Source organism: Taeniopygia guttata, chromosome 1 (genome assembly GCF_048771995.1).
Source record: "Taeniopygia guttata chromosome 1, bTaeGut7.mat, whole genome shotgun sequence".
Classification (NCBI taxonomy): domain Eukaryota; kingdom Metazoa; phylum Chordata; class Aves; order Passeriformes; family Estrildidae; genus Taeniopygia; species Taeniopygia guttata.
The window spans coordinates 51,592,672-51,611,064 of record NC_133024.1 but is presented as its reverse complement, the minus strand read 5'-3'; the positions used below and the strand labels follow the sequence as shown (position 1 = coordinate 51,611,064).

General features: G+C 37.5%; 1 protein-coding gene across 11 annotated transcripts in view; it reads right to left on the bottom strand.

Annotated features, from left to right (window-relative positions):
- Positions 1 to 18,393, bottom strand: part of PCDH9 (protocadherin 9) — a 670,991-nt gene that overhangs the window by 650,678 nt on the left and 1,920 nt on the right. For 9 of the 11 annotated variants that reach the window (XR_012058685.1, XM_030286755.4, XM_072937242.1 and 6 more), the window contains one exon: positions 15,224 to 18,393. Coding sequence is in view for 8 of the 11 variants with exons in the window: in XM_030286755.4 (XP_030142615.1) it covers positions 15,224 to 18,259 (3,036 nt within the window). In the remaining 3 variants the exon portion in view is untranslated. The other 2 variants (XR_012058678.1, XR_012058679.1) reach the window with 1 other exon arrangement.

Sequence of the window (18,393 nt, the reverse complement as noted above, 5' to 3'; positions counted from 1 at the left end):
ATTCCAAGCATCTATCACCTGAGTTTGTGTATGATGTTATATTGCTTGAAGATGATTCTTACAGCCTGAGCTTAAAAGAAGTTTTAACTCAATTGAAATGCAAAGACAAAATACTGCATTCCTCTCCCAGCTGAGCTTTTTTTAAATGTGCCAGATTAAGAAGCTTGCTCTACATTACTGGATCAGAGTCAACACAGTTTGTCCAAGAAACTCAGAGATAAGGGGGAAACCTTATCTTAATCAGGCAAAATTCTCAATAAAATAAATGGGTACTTTGCCTATGTTCTACATAATTTAAAATTGTTATGTTTGCCTCAGCTGAGTCTGAAAAAGTGGACTGCTGCTTTTATACCTATATTTTGGGAAAGCTAACTCAATACAGAAGACAATAAAAAAAACTTCTCCCTTCCTGATGTTAGTTTTTATCATGCTTTAATCAACTAGGAATTCCTTGAAGAAAATTCACACAGCAAGTTGGAACAGCATATTCTGAAGCTGCAGTGGGTTTGGATTAAGTACAAGGCATTTTACTATTGTGTTAAACTACTTAAAAATATCACAGACCCGTGGACTAGAAATGTGATTAATTTTTTCCCTGTGATTAGAAAATAGCATGTATTTTGTATCTGTACAAGTTCCCATTAAGGGCATAGACTATCATAACAACACTCAAAAGTATTTTTTTAAAACAGTGGATGTGGTCTGATTTGCACATTCAACTGTTTTCATCAGTATCTGCCTCAGTCTTTTTTGTTAATTTCATGTTGTCCTGCTGTTCTAAAGATATTAAAGTATACAGACACTAAAACCTGAAACTCAATTTGCTTGGAAATTTTCTTCCAGGAAGGTTTATCTTTAGACAATACCAAAAAATGTTGTCTATATGCATAAGTAGCTCAAAAATGGGCTGTGACAATGTCTATGTAGTATCAGAGATTATTTCAATGTGCTTAAAACTACTCCTGGCATACCACCCTGCAAACAGAGCAACTCAAGAATTCAGAACTGCATATTTGTTACACAGGTATAGTAGAGCTATATTTATAAAAGCTGCACCTTGGCAGCTCGGAGGCTCATCTGGCAATTATGAGAAGAGACTGAGCTTCAGCTTCCATAATTCTTGCTATTTAAAGTGAATTACTGCTTCTTGTTTAAACCCAGCTATTACTCAAGAAGCTGCAAGAGAAGGATGGGTGCCACAGGACAGAAAAAAGTGATAGAGATCTTTGCATCTCCTTCAGCCTGTTTGTGGGAGGAAGAAAGATTATCACACAAACAGGAGGAGACAGATTCAGCTCTTGATAACAAGCAAAATCATCAGGGAAACGGTTGCAATTTCCCAAGTACAAAATTAATGAATATGAAATAAGAATTGGGTTCAGATAGCCTTTACTTGGAGTAAGTAGAGTTACATGCAGCCTTAACCTAAAAAAAATAAAATAACTTAGGAGCAAATGATATTAGCATCTTTTTGGCCTTTGTCCATGACTATAAAATGGCATTAATATAAATGTGACTCAAACTTGAGATCCCTGGTCACTATTGTAGCCAAGAGCCTAAGTATATGAAATCTCCTTGGCTCTGCTAAAGCACTAGTGCTAAATTCTGGGAAATGATAACACTGATTCATCTCAAAACAGTCTATATATAACAGCAAGACTAGGCACACATAAAATTATGCACTATCTTGCCCCAAGGTTAGCAACATATTCCTAGTAGAAGGAAGAATGTTATTTTCATTCCCTGCAATCATGTGATAAATAGCTGTAGGGCAGATTCAGCAAGATCTCGAAGGTTATGATTTTACAATATAATGAATGTATGTCTAGCTCTCTGCCACCTGAAAAAGCAGCAAAACAAAGCAGGACTTGTCAGTATTTTGCTTATGGCAGAAATCAGACATTGTCCAGAACCCTTTATGAAACACACTGCTACTTCTTAACTAGTTTGATTATAACATTCACTCCAATACTTCAACAGCTCAGCTTTCCAGCATATGGCATAATTGGAAGCAGCAGCCAGCAGGTATCACATGTGAATGGAAAATGTCTCTCACTGAGTAACTACTGACTGTATCAAATATGTGGTCTTGTAGGTAGGTTGATGGGGGCAAATAATGCTAATAAAAGTGTATTGAAAATGAGAGGATAGGTGGAACACCTGTGCAGTATATGAGGCAGGCAAATTACCTAGAAAGTTCAGAAGTAGAAAATATCAAAAAATTCATTGAGATCAGCTCAAAAAAAAAGCAATGAGACAATATAAAGGAACATTTTAAAGAACTATAAACCCCAAACCTATGGATAGTTTCAGTAGAAACTTTCAAAAGCTGGAAGACATACACTGAGAAGAGCATTCTTAGGAGCAGGCAGACTTAAGCTACAGAACAAAACTACTCCAAGAAGGCAACTCATGGCCAGGACTGCTTCCCTCACTTGCAAAGAAGCTGAAATTTGTTCCTAGTCTACTAGGAACATTTATTGCCAACATGGAGTAAACCATGGATGGAATGTTTTATTCTGATCAGGCTTCCTATAAAATACTGTGTTTTACTTTAGTAAAAATGGAATACAGGCACATCTATACCATTACCATCACAAAGTAATAGCCTGTGCTGAATTAATTTTTGATTTTGGTGATTCATATTACTCCACCTTAGGGGGTGACTGAGTTACAGCCATTGTATGCAGCTGCAATCATTGGCAATCTAGCACAGTTTGCAGAACAGTAACACTGAAATTGATGATGTATGAAAATGCATTGGAATTACACCAGATGGTGATGCAAGCCTGGCAGGAACACTTAGGGGTACCTCTGTTAATATCATCAGTATTATATGTGAAAAGTCCAAGGACTTTAATTAAACCACAGACCAAATTGTATGGTTTTTCTAGACAGTAGGACACACTCACTTGGCATCACTTGAGAAGTGTTAAAGGACCTAGAGTAAGTACACATGTAAATCATATCCTTAAAGGCACCTCACTGCAAGATAGTACAGCACAATTTCACACTGAAGTAGGTGAAAAATCCTGCTAATGATAAGGTATTGTAGATTCATCCGTACATAGACAGTAGAGATCAACCCCAAGTGAATTGTTCCAGGCTGACCGTGACCAGCTACAGTAGGGTACAAAATACCTCTCTCTGTCTTCACAAGGATTTTACACTTAGGCAGACACCTCACAACAGCAATCTTGATATAAAACACTTCTTTTTCAGTGAAGATAGAAACTTTAAAAAATGAGAAAAAGGCACAACATGTTCAAAAAGTAATGATTGTACAGCCAGCACAGTCCAAATGTAAATGAGGTTAGGACTACCTCAGTCAATTGCATTGTGCAAAAAGAGACAAAACTGAAATTTCTCCCTTTCTGTTTCAAAAGATTTCTAAGAGCAGCAAAATTTACAGAAGAAAATGTCATACAAATTGGCTTCACAGATAGATAGAGCCATATGATTTCTTTGTGTTTACAAGACTGAATCTTCTGTTGCAAGAGTTAATGCGCTTTTTGAAAGTTACTATGGCATGGCTTATAAACTTCAGCGAGATGTGACTATGGCATGGCTTATAAGTTTCAGCGAGATGTGGTGGCAGTTCAGATTTCATGACAGAATGCTAACTTATCTCGGATACTGAAAAAAACTAATGAGGTGCTATATAGTTACAGAGCAGTTTTACATGCAGAGATATGCAGGCTTTTTTTTGTTTTTCATTATCTGTGTGACTGTATAGACATAAAAGTAATGAAAACCCAAAACAGGCAGGAAAAGCTTAAGGCTTTAAAGCTGGAATAAAATCATGTCAGTGTTTTGTAACAGAAATATGATAAATTTAAGCAATCTCAGAAAAAGCCCCTGATACTCCCACTAGCGTTTTCTGCTGGGTCTAAGGTCTCATGGGTAGTGCTTAGGTGAAGATCACAATTAAGCTAACACAGGCAATTTATTCTCATGCTGGTTTTATTCAAGTCAAAGCAATGGCATAATGTTAAGCAGTCTTAAGGATTCTCTTTGTTATGCTTGTTGCCTATGGCTTTTAATTGAAGGTGCTATCACAGCATCCCTATCAGATGCCAAAAGTCATGAGCAGTAGCAAGCAGGAGCACACAGCGCTATCCTGACCCCCAACTATCTTTACTGAGGACAGCAGGATGTAAGATGTAACACTTTTCAGTAGCTAGAGGGTTGCTGAAATGAATTGCCACAATACTGAATACAACTAAGGCTGCTATTTAGCACTAGGACATGAAAATGTTAAATAATACCAAATGTGAGACCGTGAATGCAGAGCGTTTTTTAATGTGGTCACCACTGATCCAAAGAATGAAAGTTCTAAAATTTAGAATTACTTCTGTGACATACTTTTGACACATAAATATCATAGTTGACAATGAGAAGTACTTTGTCTGGAGGTAATCAGCACCATCTATAAAGCTTCAGCAGTCACTGAATGGAACTGCTCTGCTGAAAAGTGCTCAGAACACTGCTTTGAAGAAGTAGACTCAAGGATCACTGACAATCTGTATATCACAGCAGCACTGCCAGCTTTCTTATTAAAGAATAAGTTTTCCTACAAGTTCAGTCATCTTTAAACCATTTTGAAATGTAAAGATATATGAATGTTTTCATCTCTCCCCCCAATCTCCCTTTCAAATTGCTAAATTCAAGAAGCACTATCCAGTTACTGAGTGGCAATCTCTGCTCTTCTGCTTTGTGATTAATATTTTTTTGCTCTTGTTTTCCTTCAGAACTTTCTATCATAAGTCTGTGACATAGCACACCTATTACAAATTGAGAATGCATTATGCCATATATAAAAATATGAATAGCTTTATAAAAAGAAAATTTTTAAAAGTGAGCAAATAAAAACATATATGAAATAATTATTTTGTCTACTTGTTTTAACTACAAAACATATAGAATGGCTTCCCATATTATGCTGCCATACAGATATACTTCCAAATGTTTCAAATCCTTGAATCTTAAAGAGCACGGTTCATTAAAAGTCTTTTAAAAGTCTAAAAACACACAAGCAATGTGTGGTTATGATTTGAATGTACTAGAACAGATTGTACATAAAATGTGCCACTTCTCCACTGTGATACTATGTATTTGAGGGGGAAACTCAGATTTCTAATATGTGCATAAATATGTTTTACAAAAGTAAGTGTTCTCAGAGAATAAAAGAGAATAAAAAGACAAACATGAAAGGACAGAGACAGTATCTCATAAAAGAAAGAGATGTATTCAAGCATCAGCCAAATGACACTATTTTTCATATAATTTATAGTGGAAGCTTGAAGACTAAAATACTTCACAAGCCATTAGTTTCTTGGTACTCTGTGATGGATTAGAATATTTCTTAATCAACTGCTAAAGCCCAGAATAGGGCCAAAGCCTAGATTCAGCAAAGCTGAGTATTACTCAGAAAATCCAGGGATGTTCAGTGCGGATGCTATCAATACACACATCACACAACCATAGAAGTGCATCAGTTTCTCAAACCCCTCAAAAAGCATCTATGCTTTTGCCCATTTCTTAGTTCAAAATTTGAAAAATCACATTAAGAAACAAAAGTTCTGATTTGTACTGAGGGAAGCAGATCAAAACCCCAAGAATTTAACAAGATTCAAATTACTTGCTGAAGGTTTGGGAGCCCACTTTGCCTAGAGGCAGTTTGAAAGACTACACAGCCCACCCAGAAGTGGTCCTGCCCTACTGGTTAAATACTTTGGGCTGCATGAGGTTTGTTGCAATGCATTAAAACTACAGCAAAAACAAAGAATAACAAAATTAAATGTATTTAAGTCTCATTCATCTTTTCATCACATTCACACAGGATGGACAGTCATAAAATTCATACAGATAGTCACCTACTGCTCCATTGCCCACCTGAACTGTACCAGTGCTCTCAATAGAATGGGCATTAGGAGCCAAGACTAACAGGACGGGAGTGACCTCCCTTCATATCCATGTTTCTCATCTGTCACCCCACTATAGAAAAGTACTGCCATTTTTAAGTTTGAGAAAGAAAAAATATGTTGCAAAATAAAAATAAAATGCCAGTCACAGCAGCAGATCACCTATCTTGTGATGATCTTTTGTACTTCTGTTGATTGACAATCTGGTGCTCTTGTAGCATACAAAGTCATGTGTTCATTTCAAACTGAAATGTTTGACAGACGTAACAGCTTTCTGCAATGAAACTGATGAAATCTCAAATAGCAAAGTCCATCTCCTGTTCAGTAGAGAGATTAAATTTCAACAGGCAACGTTTACTGTCCTTAGCAGATGAAGATTGAATTTGCAGGGAGCAGGAGGATGTTTGGTCGGTTGGTTGTTTTTGTTTAGTTGGGGATTTTGTTGGTTTGGTTTGTTTCTTATTTATCTGGCAGTAGTTAAAAGTACGGGAGATGAATAGGGCACGCAAGAGGTATACAGCTGCAGCCTACCTCCTGCTGCTCTGGATGCTGCAGACTTCAACACCATCAGAGTACTGTTGTCACAAACTGAAGGCAATTTCAAATTCTCTTAGCGGCAACCTAGCATGTCACTGATATTTTGACCTGTATTTTTGCAATGGTGAAAGTGAGACAGTCTGACAACTGACTGAAAATTCATACTGCTATAGACACATACCTTTTACCAGAGAGGTAAAAGAAACATTTTTACACTATAATGTGAATGGCCTGTACTAAGGTTCACAGAACAAGGTACCAAGGAACATGCAGTGATGAGAAAAACCAGAAATACTCAGAACAGCACCAAAAAAAACCAAAAAAAAACCCCTGATGTTTCACGGCACTGTCTTACTAAAATAGATAGCTGATGGCCAGATAACGATTTAATAGAAAGACAGTAAGATTCTTTCTGCTAATTTGGAAGCCTTTGAATTTGAGTCATAATCTAAAGAAGACTTTCCCAATGGCAATTGTGCCCATACATTTTTGAGCTGACCTGCACTGTTCAAATAATACCTTCACTTAAAGAAATACATAACCTTAAAACCCTTCTCTTGACCCCAGTGAGAAAAATGGACTAGATAATGCTCTTCATCAGGAAGTAAAGAATATGAATTGCACCAAATTATACTCTTTACTGGACATGGGATGCATCTTACCAATCTGTGCTGCTCAGCTTTGCCACTCAGCTTAAGGCACCACATTTTCTTCAGGATGGGGTAAATCACAAACCCACTGAAGCAGATTCGATTTGTTACAGAATTAGAAGTCAGATAAAATTAATCCCACCATAGTCTCAACAGAAGCAAAATGCACTGTGTGTGGAGGCACTACGAGCTAAGTTTACTGGTGAAAACTGCACCAATCTGTGAACATCACTTACAGAAATAAGGTTAGATCCACCATCAGAAGCTGGGCATCTGAAGCAATCATGATATATTCATCACATGCTCCAAGAAGAGAGACTGGAATAACAACCATATTCCCAAAACCTATCTCACTGAATGGAAAGCTACTAAAAACAGGAGTTAAATATCATTCTCTTTCAGGCTGTGCATCCTGTCAACATAGGAAGGAGGTGTTCTCTTAAAATTCATTAGTCTTCACCTTTCTCTGGAGCTCCATCATCCCTTCCTGTAAAATCAAGCTTTTGTGAAAAGTTTCTTCCAAAAAATATTTGGTAAGAGAAGATAGACCTCAGTGGTCAAAGCATTTCACCATGAAGTTCAGCAGAGCAGCTACATAGGTCATACGTAGAAACATATGCATCCTACAGAACCTTTACATCAGAAAGACAATTGTTTCCTTAACCTTATGTGTTATGAAGGAGACAGATATTTACATCTAGCAGGTTTAGCCATTTAAGAGACACTACTGCTGGCTACCAATCAGCAAGGGGCTGGAAGAATAGCAAAATACCATTCATAACTTAAGCATGGTCTTCCTCTTGATTTTTTAAGTGTTTTAAAGGCTCTATGACCTTACAAGAGATAGGCTAAATTAGTTCATTTGATGAAAAATATTGTACAGGCAGATATTTAACACTTTTTAATGATAAAGAAAACCAGTAAGAGATTTTTCTTACTAGTAACACATGAAAGCCTAGGAGGTGATAAGAACATCCTTCAGAACTACAAATGAAGCATCTGACAATTTCTCTGGAAGGAATAAGGGCAAATGAATGAATATCAGTTTCAGGCTACAAAGTGTTTTATAAATCAATATCAGTAGTGATTCTCTTTCAGCTATCATCTAGTGAGAATATCTGATTTCATTTTCTGACTAGGAAGAGGTGGTTATTTTAAAACTCTGCCTTTCTGCAAACCTGGGGTGGGAAGCAAAGGAAAAAAGAAAAATCTAACTGCTGATCTTTCCCATTTTATCAGATTCAGCTCAAAATAAAAAGATTTTTAATTCACTTCACTTCTGATTAATTTTACATAATTTTGGAAATATTATCTGATATCATCCTATTGTTTTTATAAAGAAGTCAACATTAAAAAGAGCTGCAGATGGAATAAACCAGCAGATTTATCCCAGCTTGGATTCAACTTCAAATTACGAACTGTCACTCTAGAAAAAGGCTGTTTTTAGTCCTCTTGTAATTGGAAGCGCACATTTTCCAAACCAACTTTCAAGTAAAAATTCTAATATTTGTGCAGGACAACCACCCTCCACCTCACTTGCTGCAAAAAAAAAAAAAAAAAGAAGGAAAAAATGGGTACCTCTTGAGATTGGTACAATGTAAACACCTCAGTATGATTACAAACCTAATTTTTAACTACCTTTCTCTGTATTATCACATATAATTCAGAGTATTCACAAAACCCAAAAATCAAATGGGAAATGAAGGCCAAATCATTCCAAGATTTGAATGTCCAGATACTTTTAGAAAGATTAACATGAATTTTGTACCAAAATTGTAGCAGCCTTTATGTTTTTCTGAAACCCAGTGGTTTCAGGAATAATATATACATGGGTTTGTATGGCTACAACAATACTGCTGTTCAAAACAATTTTTTTAAAATTTCAAATTTTCATAATTTCACAACCAGTGGAAAAAGTAGCAATATCAATTTAATGTGTTTTCTGCAAGAAATAGCTATTTCTGCTTCAAGAAAGAGTTTATAGCTCACTAGAAAATAATCCATTGCAAGAAAATTATTACAACTCCTTTAGGAGGAATTTTTTTGTATGGTGTTTTAATTGTAAGGGAACAGTACACATGCATTTTGTGTCTAGACTAGCACTTAAAATCTCAGGCAAGATGTTAAAGCCCCTTATGTAGCAAATGTCTTTCTAAAAGATAGAAATTAACAAAATATGTTCTCCTCCCCACACTCCCTACACTTCAGTAAAATATGATAGCATCCATTCATCTCTTATCTACAGTCTGGTAAATCGTTCCACTCAAAGGAATGCTAACTCATGTAAACCAAAAATGAACTGATTAAGGGCCCACATCAGTGTATGGGGATAAATAATGTTACATACATTGTGCCACAGGATGGAAAGCCAAAGAAATAAAAGAAGGAAAAAATAATACATGATTCTATGTATGTTCTTTTTTTTCACCAAAGACATGGACATTACAGAATGTATGCAACATGGCTGTACTTGATTAGCAACTGAGGAAACTTATGAGTATAGACCACCGTGATGTTCTGTGAAAGAAGTGGTACCAGAATATTAGGTAGCACCTGTAATTCCTGTTAGGTCTTTCAGAACACTATGTGTCCATTTTGTCAGTTAAATCCTATATGTTCAATGCAATTAAATGGTAGAGTAAGAATACTATTGCAAAAATAAGAATCCTAGAATTGATGGAGAAAAATTAGTCAGGTCTTGAAACCTGCACTTCAGACAGGTAGACTGTTCATGTAAAGAGTTGCTGAATGTAAATGGGTCACAGTTTTCATATCTTTAACATCTGTTGTTTATACCCAAGAAAGCACATCAGGGGCAAGAAAATTAATTCCCCAATTGCTGTCAACTGCGTTAGGGAACAGCAATAAACAGCTTACTGTAAGCCTCTAGCTACAATAAAATTGCTGTCAATAACGTGTGGCTGATATGGTTTTGCTGTGCTAGAAGAAAAGATTCTTTGGAAGTGAAATTCCGAAATGGAAACTAAAAAGATTCTCCCATGTTCCTATATACAAAAGAATATTATCACAAAATTGCAATAGCATAAAACTCAAGATCCAGTTCTCGCTCACGTATGTGGCACAAATTTCTTAACATATGTGAAACTTTGGCTTTGGATATTTGGGACAGATGAGACTCCAGTGATTCTGATAAAAATCTCATGCACAGGAAACATTTAAAGAAAAATGAAGATTACTAAGCTTTTACTGTCTGACCTGTATACACAAAATGTTCCCTACTCTAGTTTAGTATGTCTACCATCACTATTGAAAATGGTATTATATCTTAGGGTTATGTTCAGATATCCATTATAACTCACAGTTTTCACATGCTCATAACTTTCTGAAAAATTCTTCTTTCCAGCTAAAATTTCCATGCTTGGTCTCAGCTCAAAGATGAATTTCTTTAGACAGTTCAGTGAAATCTGTTAACCTATTTTTCAATTATACAAGATTAGAAAAATACACTGTACATTATCACCACTTCTAATATTTTAGTATAGATATACAAACATACAGAACTAGAAAACAATTGAATTTTACATGCAGACAGATTTCCAGATGACTAGTCCTCACCCAAGACTAATATTCATGTTAACACATAAACCAAACTAAGCATACAAAAGAATGAATGTATTTTTTATTTATACTAAGTGATGAAACAAGGCCACTAAAAATAATACTGCACACAGAATTGTGGAATGCTATGGTTACAGAATTTTAATATTTGCAGGTGACGTAAGCTCTGTACTGCTGTTCCAATGCAGATTTCCATCAACTTATGCACCTTGAAATTGTCACTCTCAGCATATCAAATTAAGAGCCATTAATGTTTTCAGCTTTTCTTTTCTCTTCCATAAACTCCAAACTTACAAATTTAAACGCTCCAGAGTAAGATAACATCAATTAGATTTGCCACATAAAGCTTAATCGATGTGCATTGATCAGCAGGAGCCTGGCTACTAGTTCCTTGATCAGGCAAGAAGTCCATTGGCTAAAAAAAGGAATAAAGCAATCTCTACAGATCTTATGTTTTTGAGCATAAGATTAAAAATATACTTTAGTATGGAATGTAGTTAATGTGTCATTCGAGCCCCAAATCCTTAATTTCTGCCACTAGAGCACAGAAATACAAGGATGGTGTTAACCTATATTCAACTTTTCTGAATCTTCTACAACTGTGCACATTTCCAACATTTTTAAATTATCATTTTGATTCAGAAAAGTGCTTATAGTGTGCTTAAAACTTTTTCTTGAAGACAACATTTCAAGTCACTTGGAAGGATCTGCTTCAGTTTTACTACATTAAATGAAAGTTAAGCACATGCCTAAATGCATTTTGATTAGGAATGAAGACTAAAGGTTTTGCCCACAACCTATACTGATACATGTTTTTAAACCTGTGTTATTTGTTACTGCTGTGCTTTAAATCTGATTAAATGAAGTTGTTATGATTTAAAATTGGGATAACCACAGTAAATTTCCCTTAATTTCTTTTATTATTTAATCTATTGTTAATCTAATGACATTGAGTAGGAGTTTTTGTCTGTTTATTTGCTTTTCAAAAGAGGTCTTTCACATAGAAAAATACAACATGTCGTCTTCTGCTGTATTTCTATGTAGCTGTTTGGTGTAATGACTTACTAATTTGAAGCGCATTTTAAAGTTCAATCAAATACTGAAAAGAACACTGATTGAGAAGCCTGCATAGATTTCAGTATTCTTTATGAGTCATAACACTGATTTTGGAAGCTTAGTTATCTATATAAGCTGGTGGTGTGCAACATCCTTTCCATACTCCTAATTATGTGAATTAGCATTTAGAACAATCCCAAGTTCAAGTATTCAAAAATGCTCTTTTCAGAGCATCCACCAGGTTTACTGCAAGATAGGCACTTGAAGGAGGCTTTGGTTTTCATACTGGGTACTTATGAAACATCAGTCTGTACAATTCAAAGTCACATGTAAAAACTTAACCACAGAATTTCCACTAAATTTATTGATGATTGCACAGAAATTGCCCACCAAAAGAAAAAAAAAAAAACCAAACAAAAAAAAACCCACCCCAAAACTCCCCCCAAACCCCCAAAAATTTAAGAATTTTTTTAATGAAAAATATATTTAAAATTCTAAATGCTCTTTGATTTAAAACCCAGTTCTAACAGATTTCTAGGGCAACGTGCCCATCAAAAGCACTGAGATTCTGCTTGAATGAAGTCCAAGTGCTGACTTAGGTCTCAGCTCTTTGCTAATATAAATGTATCTGCAAGACACACTGTGTGTGTATGTTTACCTTGAACTAAAAAAAATTGTAAGTAAAGGTGAAGGATGCTAGTATTTCTTAGACATATATTCATCCTATATTTCATTTTCCCCTATTTTAACATCATCCACAACAATTCCCATGTTCTTTACAAAACCCAGCAAGTTAGTGGATATACATAAATAACCTAACTCAACATTAGATGCAGAGAAATTAGTTATGTTAAACCTGCAGAAAACAGTATAATGGCACAGAACTAAGTAGCTCTTCCTAAAGGAATTTGTAAAAATTTTTTTCAGATGCTGTGGTATTAGCACACACTACTGTTCAGTAAGATCTTTGCTTAAAGACCAACTCTATCACAAATTTTTTTAAAAGATCTATGATGGTGTATTTCACTCCTGTACAAATGAATATAAGCTAAAATATAAGCTAAAATGTAATTTTAGGAATTACAGACAGATGAACAGGAAGATTGCTAATGATTACTACCATTGATGGTTATAGTACTCCAGCCAAAACTGACAAGGAAGTCTAAGAAGACTACATCCTGTAACACTCATCATTGTGAGAAAAAAAACCCAAAAAGACACTATATCATTCCCCACAGAATAAAAATATACAAACTCAGATTAGGTAACTGTCTTCCTAAGAAAGAATTGTAGTTTCATTTACATATAATAGTACAGTTTTTTCAGGGAGCAATCCAAATCACGAGTATCTACTGACTTCAAAAAGGATACACTAAGACCTCAGTGAAATTTGAATCAGATCCATATATAGTTATAATTACAGATATTATTAAATGGAGACCGAGGTATTCAATGTAATGAATAGCAGTAACACTGGAAATACTGCTAAGTTGTTTTTGTATGGATGTGAGAGGTTTTTTTCCCCTCATGTTCAATTTTGCCATGCAGAGTTTACACATTCTGTCAGGTAAAAAATTCTGGGTGACACAAATGCCTCCAGATACTATAGGGAGTTAAGTCTGAGTTTTCTGATAGAGTCTGTTAAGCTAATTTACGCCTAAATTAAAATAATCTCAGACCAGAAAAGGAATGTGTGGTTTGGAGGGATAACGTTTTGCAATTAAAACTGAGGAGAAAACTTCAGACAAGTAAGCACAGACTTTGCAGAACTCTTCTATATTTTTGGGGGTTTTTTTAATAGTTTTTTTTTTTTTTAACTTACGCTGACAATGTGTGCACGGTGCTGTGAGATGGCTTAGGGAGTAGACCCTTCTTTAAAGTCCCTTAGAGAGATTAGGTGTTTGTGAGATTCTTCTGTAGGGTTTTCAGTGTCTCTCATAAGAAGGAGTTTTGTCTGAGCAGTCACTTTAGCAGAACTGCCTCCAAAGTGCTTGTTCTATTCTTAGCACTTTGTCAGTGTGACACCTTACAGACACGCAAAGTCAGGACACACTTCTGGGAACGGCACATTCATCTCAGGTAAGGCTAACGCAACAGCAAGGGGACGACTTTGTCCTAAACTTGCCTATCGCCAAAATCTTTTTGCAGAAGCAAGCCTAAATGCGTCTCGCTTGGCTCCCTAGGATCCATATCCCGGATAAATCCAGACAACCCCCCCCCAGCACTCGCAAGGGGCAAGAGCCGAGGGGCCCGGCGGGCGCTGCCCGGCGCGCGGGCCCGGCGCTCCCTCACGGCCCCGCCGCCTCCGCAGGGCTGGCGCGGGGCCAGCGCGCGCCGCGCGGTGCCTTGGCGCCACCTACGGGCCGCGCGCGCGCGCGCTCCCGCGGAGCCCGCAAGACGGGCGCCCGTAAAATAAATTAAGACAGCACCGCGTTTAAATCTTTATTAGCAAGGAGTTATTAGACCTAAGGAAAGAAAGAAAAAAAAAAAAAAAAAAGAAGAAGAAAAAAAAAACAAACCAACAAAACACCTAATGCTGAATTTGGTTGAAATATCAGTCTCTCAGCTTCCTAATCCCTCTTCATATGGCGTGTTTCACAGTTTAAAATGAGATATGTCAGATCACTTATGCATTACTAAGATGAGAAATATTTACAATGAGCTGACTTTTTTTTCTTTTTCCTGCATAATTCAGATGTATTCAGAGAACGCATTCCTTTCAAAAGTATGCTTTGGCCATTTTTTAAAATATGCAGCAAACTGTCCATGTGATGCCAACTTCCATCTATTGCAACAACATCAGGTTGAACTCAAACATGAGGAAGACTTACGTATGGCTTAGTTATAGCCTATTAATAAACCGCGTGCTTCACTAATCAAGTAGTTCGGAAATTTGGCTGTCTTTGTTAGGGAAAAAAACATTAACCCTTTTAGCAACACTAACTTAGCAAGGTTCCAAATCAGCTTGAACAACAAAAGAAATTCAAGCCAACTCGCTTTGAAATTTGAAACAATGTACATATCCCTTCAACCTTGAAACAGACAAATTTCTGACTGAAATTGATCACACACGGAAACAGTTCTTCAGTAAGTTTTACAATTGGACAGTTAAATACTGGGGAGAAAAAAAAAAAAAGGGTTTTTTTCAGTTTTGCTTATGCACATGTATGTGCACAGGCACAGAGGCATAACAGTCCTCTAACAATTAAAATTCTTCAAAACCCAAACTATCAGAGGCATTTTTCAAACACATGGTTAAGCCCCAGGTAAATGATAAAGAGGTCAAGGTTTTTGTTTGTTTGTTCTTGTTTTTGGCGTTTGGTTTAGAGTTTTTTTTTTGTTCCCCCCATAAGGTTAACTAAATTAAATTAGAATGAAACAAAAAATAAAACAACCCACAACACAGTGGCACTTTTAATACTGGTTGATCGGGCACTTGTATGCAGTACTTATAGACCAGTAAAAGTGCTCGTTTACCTGTCTGGTGTGTAAGGGGCCCTTTGTCTTGAAGCCTCCTTGGGAACTGCACTCTGAGGCACTGAAGTGATCTGAACTAGTGGAAGAGCGTTTGGAAAGGGTGTCACAACCACCAACAAAGGTGTTGTCCAACGGGAGTTCCTGAATCACATGGTGCTTTTTCACTGAAACTGGAGTGTCAGGTTTGAGATGAAAAGCAGACTGCGGAGAGGCAGATTTGTAATGCTTGGCAAGATCAGGACTGTTAGGCTTAAAGGTTGATGGTGGTGCTGTGCCCCAATCAAATCTTCCTATAGTTTGCTCCTCCAGCTCTGCTGGAAGGCTTATTGTCCCGTTGATAGGTTCATGAACTGCATCATCAGGTTTGGACTCCTCAATGGTCACAAAGTTCAAAAGAGAGCTCTTTGGAGATTTCCTTTTCTTCCTTTTCTTTTTCTTGTTTTGCTTGTTTTCCTGATTGGGAGACATCCACTCAGCACCTTGCTTGCTCCTCTGGGCAGCTTTGAATCTGGACGCATGTCGACAGCGAACAAGAACCGTGACAAATATCACCACTATGACAACCATGGCACCAGCCACAATTGCAATCATGATTGTGAGATAGTCCTCATTTTGGTAGGGTTGACTACTGTCCCCTATGTTCCGATCCAAAGGTGTTTCCATAGTCCTGCGTATCAAGTCATAAATATAAGAGGCATTTCCAGCAGTATCATTTACATATAAAAATACAAGAACAAGAGTATGCAGGGATTTGGGATAACCCAAATCACTTATGTTGACAACTAAGCGATGCAGCCCCACGTCATTAGGAGTTGGCTTTTCTTCCAGAGTGATATTTCCTGTCACTGGATCAATCCGAAACAAACCCTTGTTATTGCCGCTTACAATCGTGTACTTCAGCTCAGCATTCATGCCAGTGTCTATATCCACAGCAAAGACTTCAGCTACCACCGATCCTGGAATTGCTGAGAGTGGCACTAACTTAAAAGAAGTATTAGAAGGTGGGTAGATGACAACAGGACTGTTATCATTAACATCCATCACGTTTATTGTTACTTTTGCTGTCGAAGAGCGAGGAGGTTGCCCTCCATCCACTGCCTTAACATCAAAGGTGTAAGAGCTCTGCTGTTCTCTATCAAAAGAAACGTTGGACTTTATAACTCCAGAGTACGGATCCAGCACAAAGTTTTCATTGTCATTCAGGATGGAAAGGGTCACTGCTTTATTTTCCCCGGCATCTGCATCAGTCACTGTGATCACCCCCACTGTGCTATACTTTGGTAAGTTCTCTGATACGAAAAACTGGAAATGATTATGAGTAAATTTGGGACTGTTGTCATTTTCGTCCAACACAGTAACAATTACAGCCGCTTGACTCTGCAAAGGAGGGGTGCCATTATCTCGGGCCGTAACAGTGAAAATGAAACGTTCTTGCTCTTCTCTGTCAAAAACTCTGGAGGCTGTCAACACTCCTGTCTTTCGATCCAGATCGAAAAAGGAGGCATTAGGACCAAGCTGATAAACAATGTCTGCATTTTTCCCACTGTCTTCATCTGTGGCACTAATAGTTGTTAAGTATAGACCACGCCGGTTGTTTTCAGAAACTGACAGCTCAATTACAGGCTGGCTGAAAATCGGAGGGTTGTCATTTTCATCCTCCAGTTTAACTCTTACCAGGGCAGTCTGGTTCAAACTGGGCTTGCCAGAATCAGAAGCCACAATTTTAAAGCTAAATTCTTTGGTGCCCTCATAGTCCAACAAGGAAGAGGTCTCTAACAGATACTGGTTGTCGTAAACTGCTTTCAGGTGGAAGGGGACTTCTCTCTCAATGAAACAGATCACTTTGCCATTCACATCAGTGTCCTTATCTGAAACCGTAATTAGGGCAATCTTTGTATTGATGGGATCTTTCTCAGATAAGTACACTGTGCCATTGATGGGACTTATTATGTACCTGAGGTCTATGTTAGGAGGGTTATCATTTACATCAGTGACATTGATGGTGACAGTTGCCCGAGCTGGTGTAGAGCTACCATCACTAGCCAGCACTGTCACTTTGTGAATAGCAGTCTCTTCTCGATCTAAGGACCTCTGAACTGTAATCAGCCCTGTGGTGTTGTTTAAAGCAAAAAATCTTTTGGTTGCAGGGGCGACTTGGGCACCAAAAATATATCTGATTTCTGCATTGCTTCCTATATCAGCATCTGTAGCATGAAGCTGAATTACAGAGGTGCCTACAGGGGCATTCTCTGGTATATGGACCTCTACTTGACTCTCTTTAAAGACTGGCCTGTTATCATTGACATCACTTACTGTGACTTGCAGGATAGCTGTGCTGGATTTCTGGGGGGTACCTCCATCCTCTACTTTGATTTTCATCACGTAGGTGTCCTTTTGCTCTCTGTCCAAGTTCTGCTGCACAATCAGTTGAGGCCATTTCTCCCCTTCTGGAGTTTCTACAATATCCAGTCCAAAGACACTCTGCCCATTTAACAACTCATAGTGCTGCACACCATTGAAACCTGTGTCAGGATCTGTTGCTGATGGGATTGGAAAGCGACTGTTGATCAGAGTGTTTTCTGGGATGGAGATATTGATGACAGGGGATGGAAACATAGGCGCATTGTCATTAGTATCCTTTACAATGATTTTTATTTTGATCAGCCTAAAAAAGTCATTGGGGAGAATCACTACTTCAAGTTCAAAGAAACATTCATTTTCTTCTGCATAGGAAGCTCCAGCACATAGTTTTTCTCTGTCTATTCTGTTAGATGTTGTAAAGATTTCCCCTGTGTTACTGGACACTTTGACCAGAGGTGCATCCCCTGCTTTAGACACCAGTCTGTAGACAAGGCTGGCACTGGTCCCTGTGGCAGCATTGATATGTGAAATGTTCAGGTCCTTTGGTATGTTCCCTATGGGCACGTTTTCAGGCAGCTCCTCTCTAATAGTGTAAATAAGTTCTTGAGCTATAGCAGAATCCAGCTTTAAACAGGCAATCAAAGCGGCCAACAGGTAAAAATCCCTCAGGTCCATGATAATGGTTTTATTCTCTTTTCACGGATTTTAGGACTTAAAGGTTTCCAGAGAGGAATGATGCGCGATTTGCAAGAGGAGGCATGCATGGACTGCAGGATGCATTACATCTCATTTCTTATTTGGAGACATCA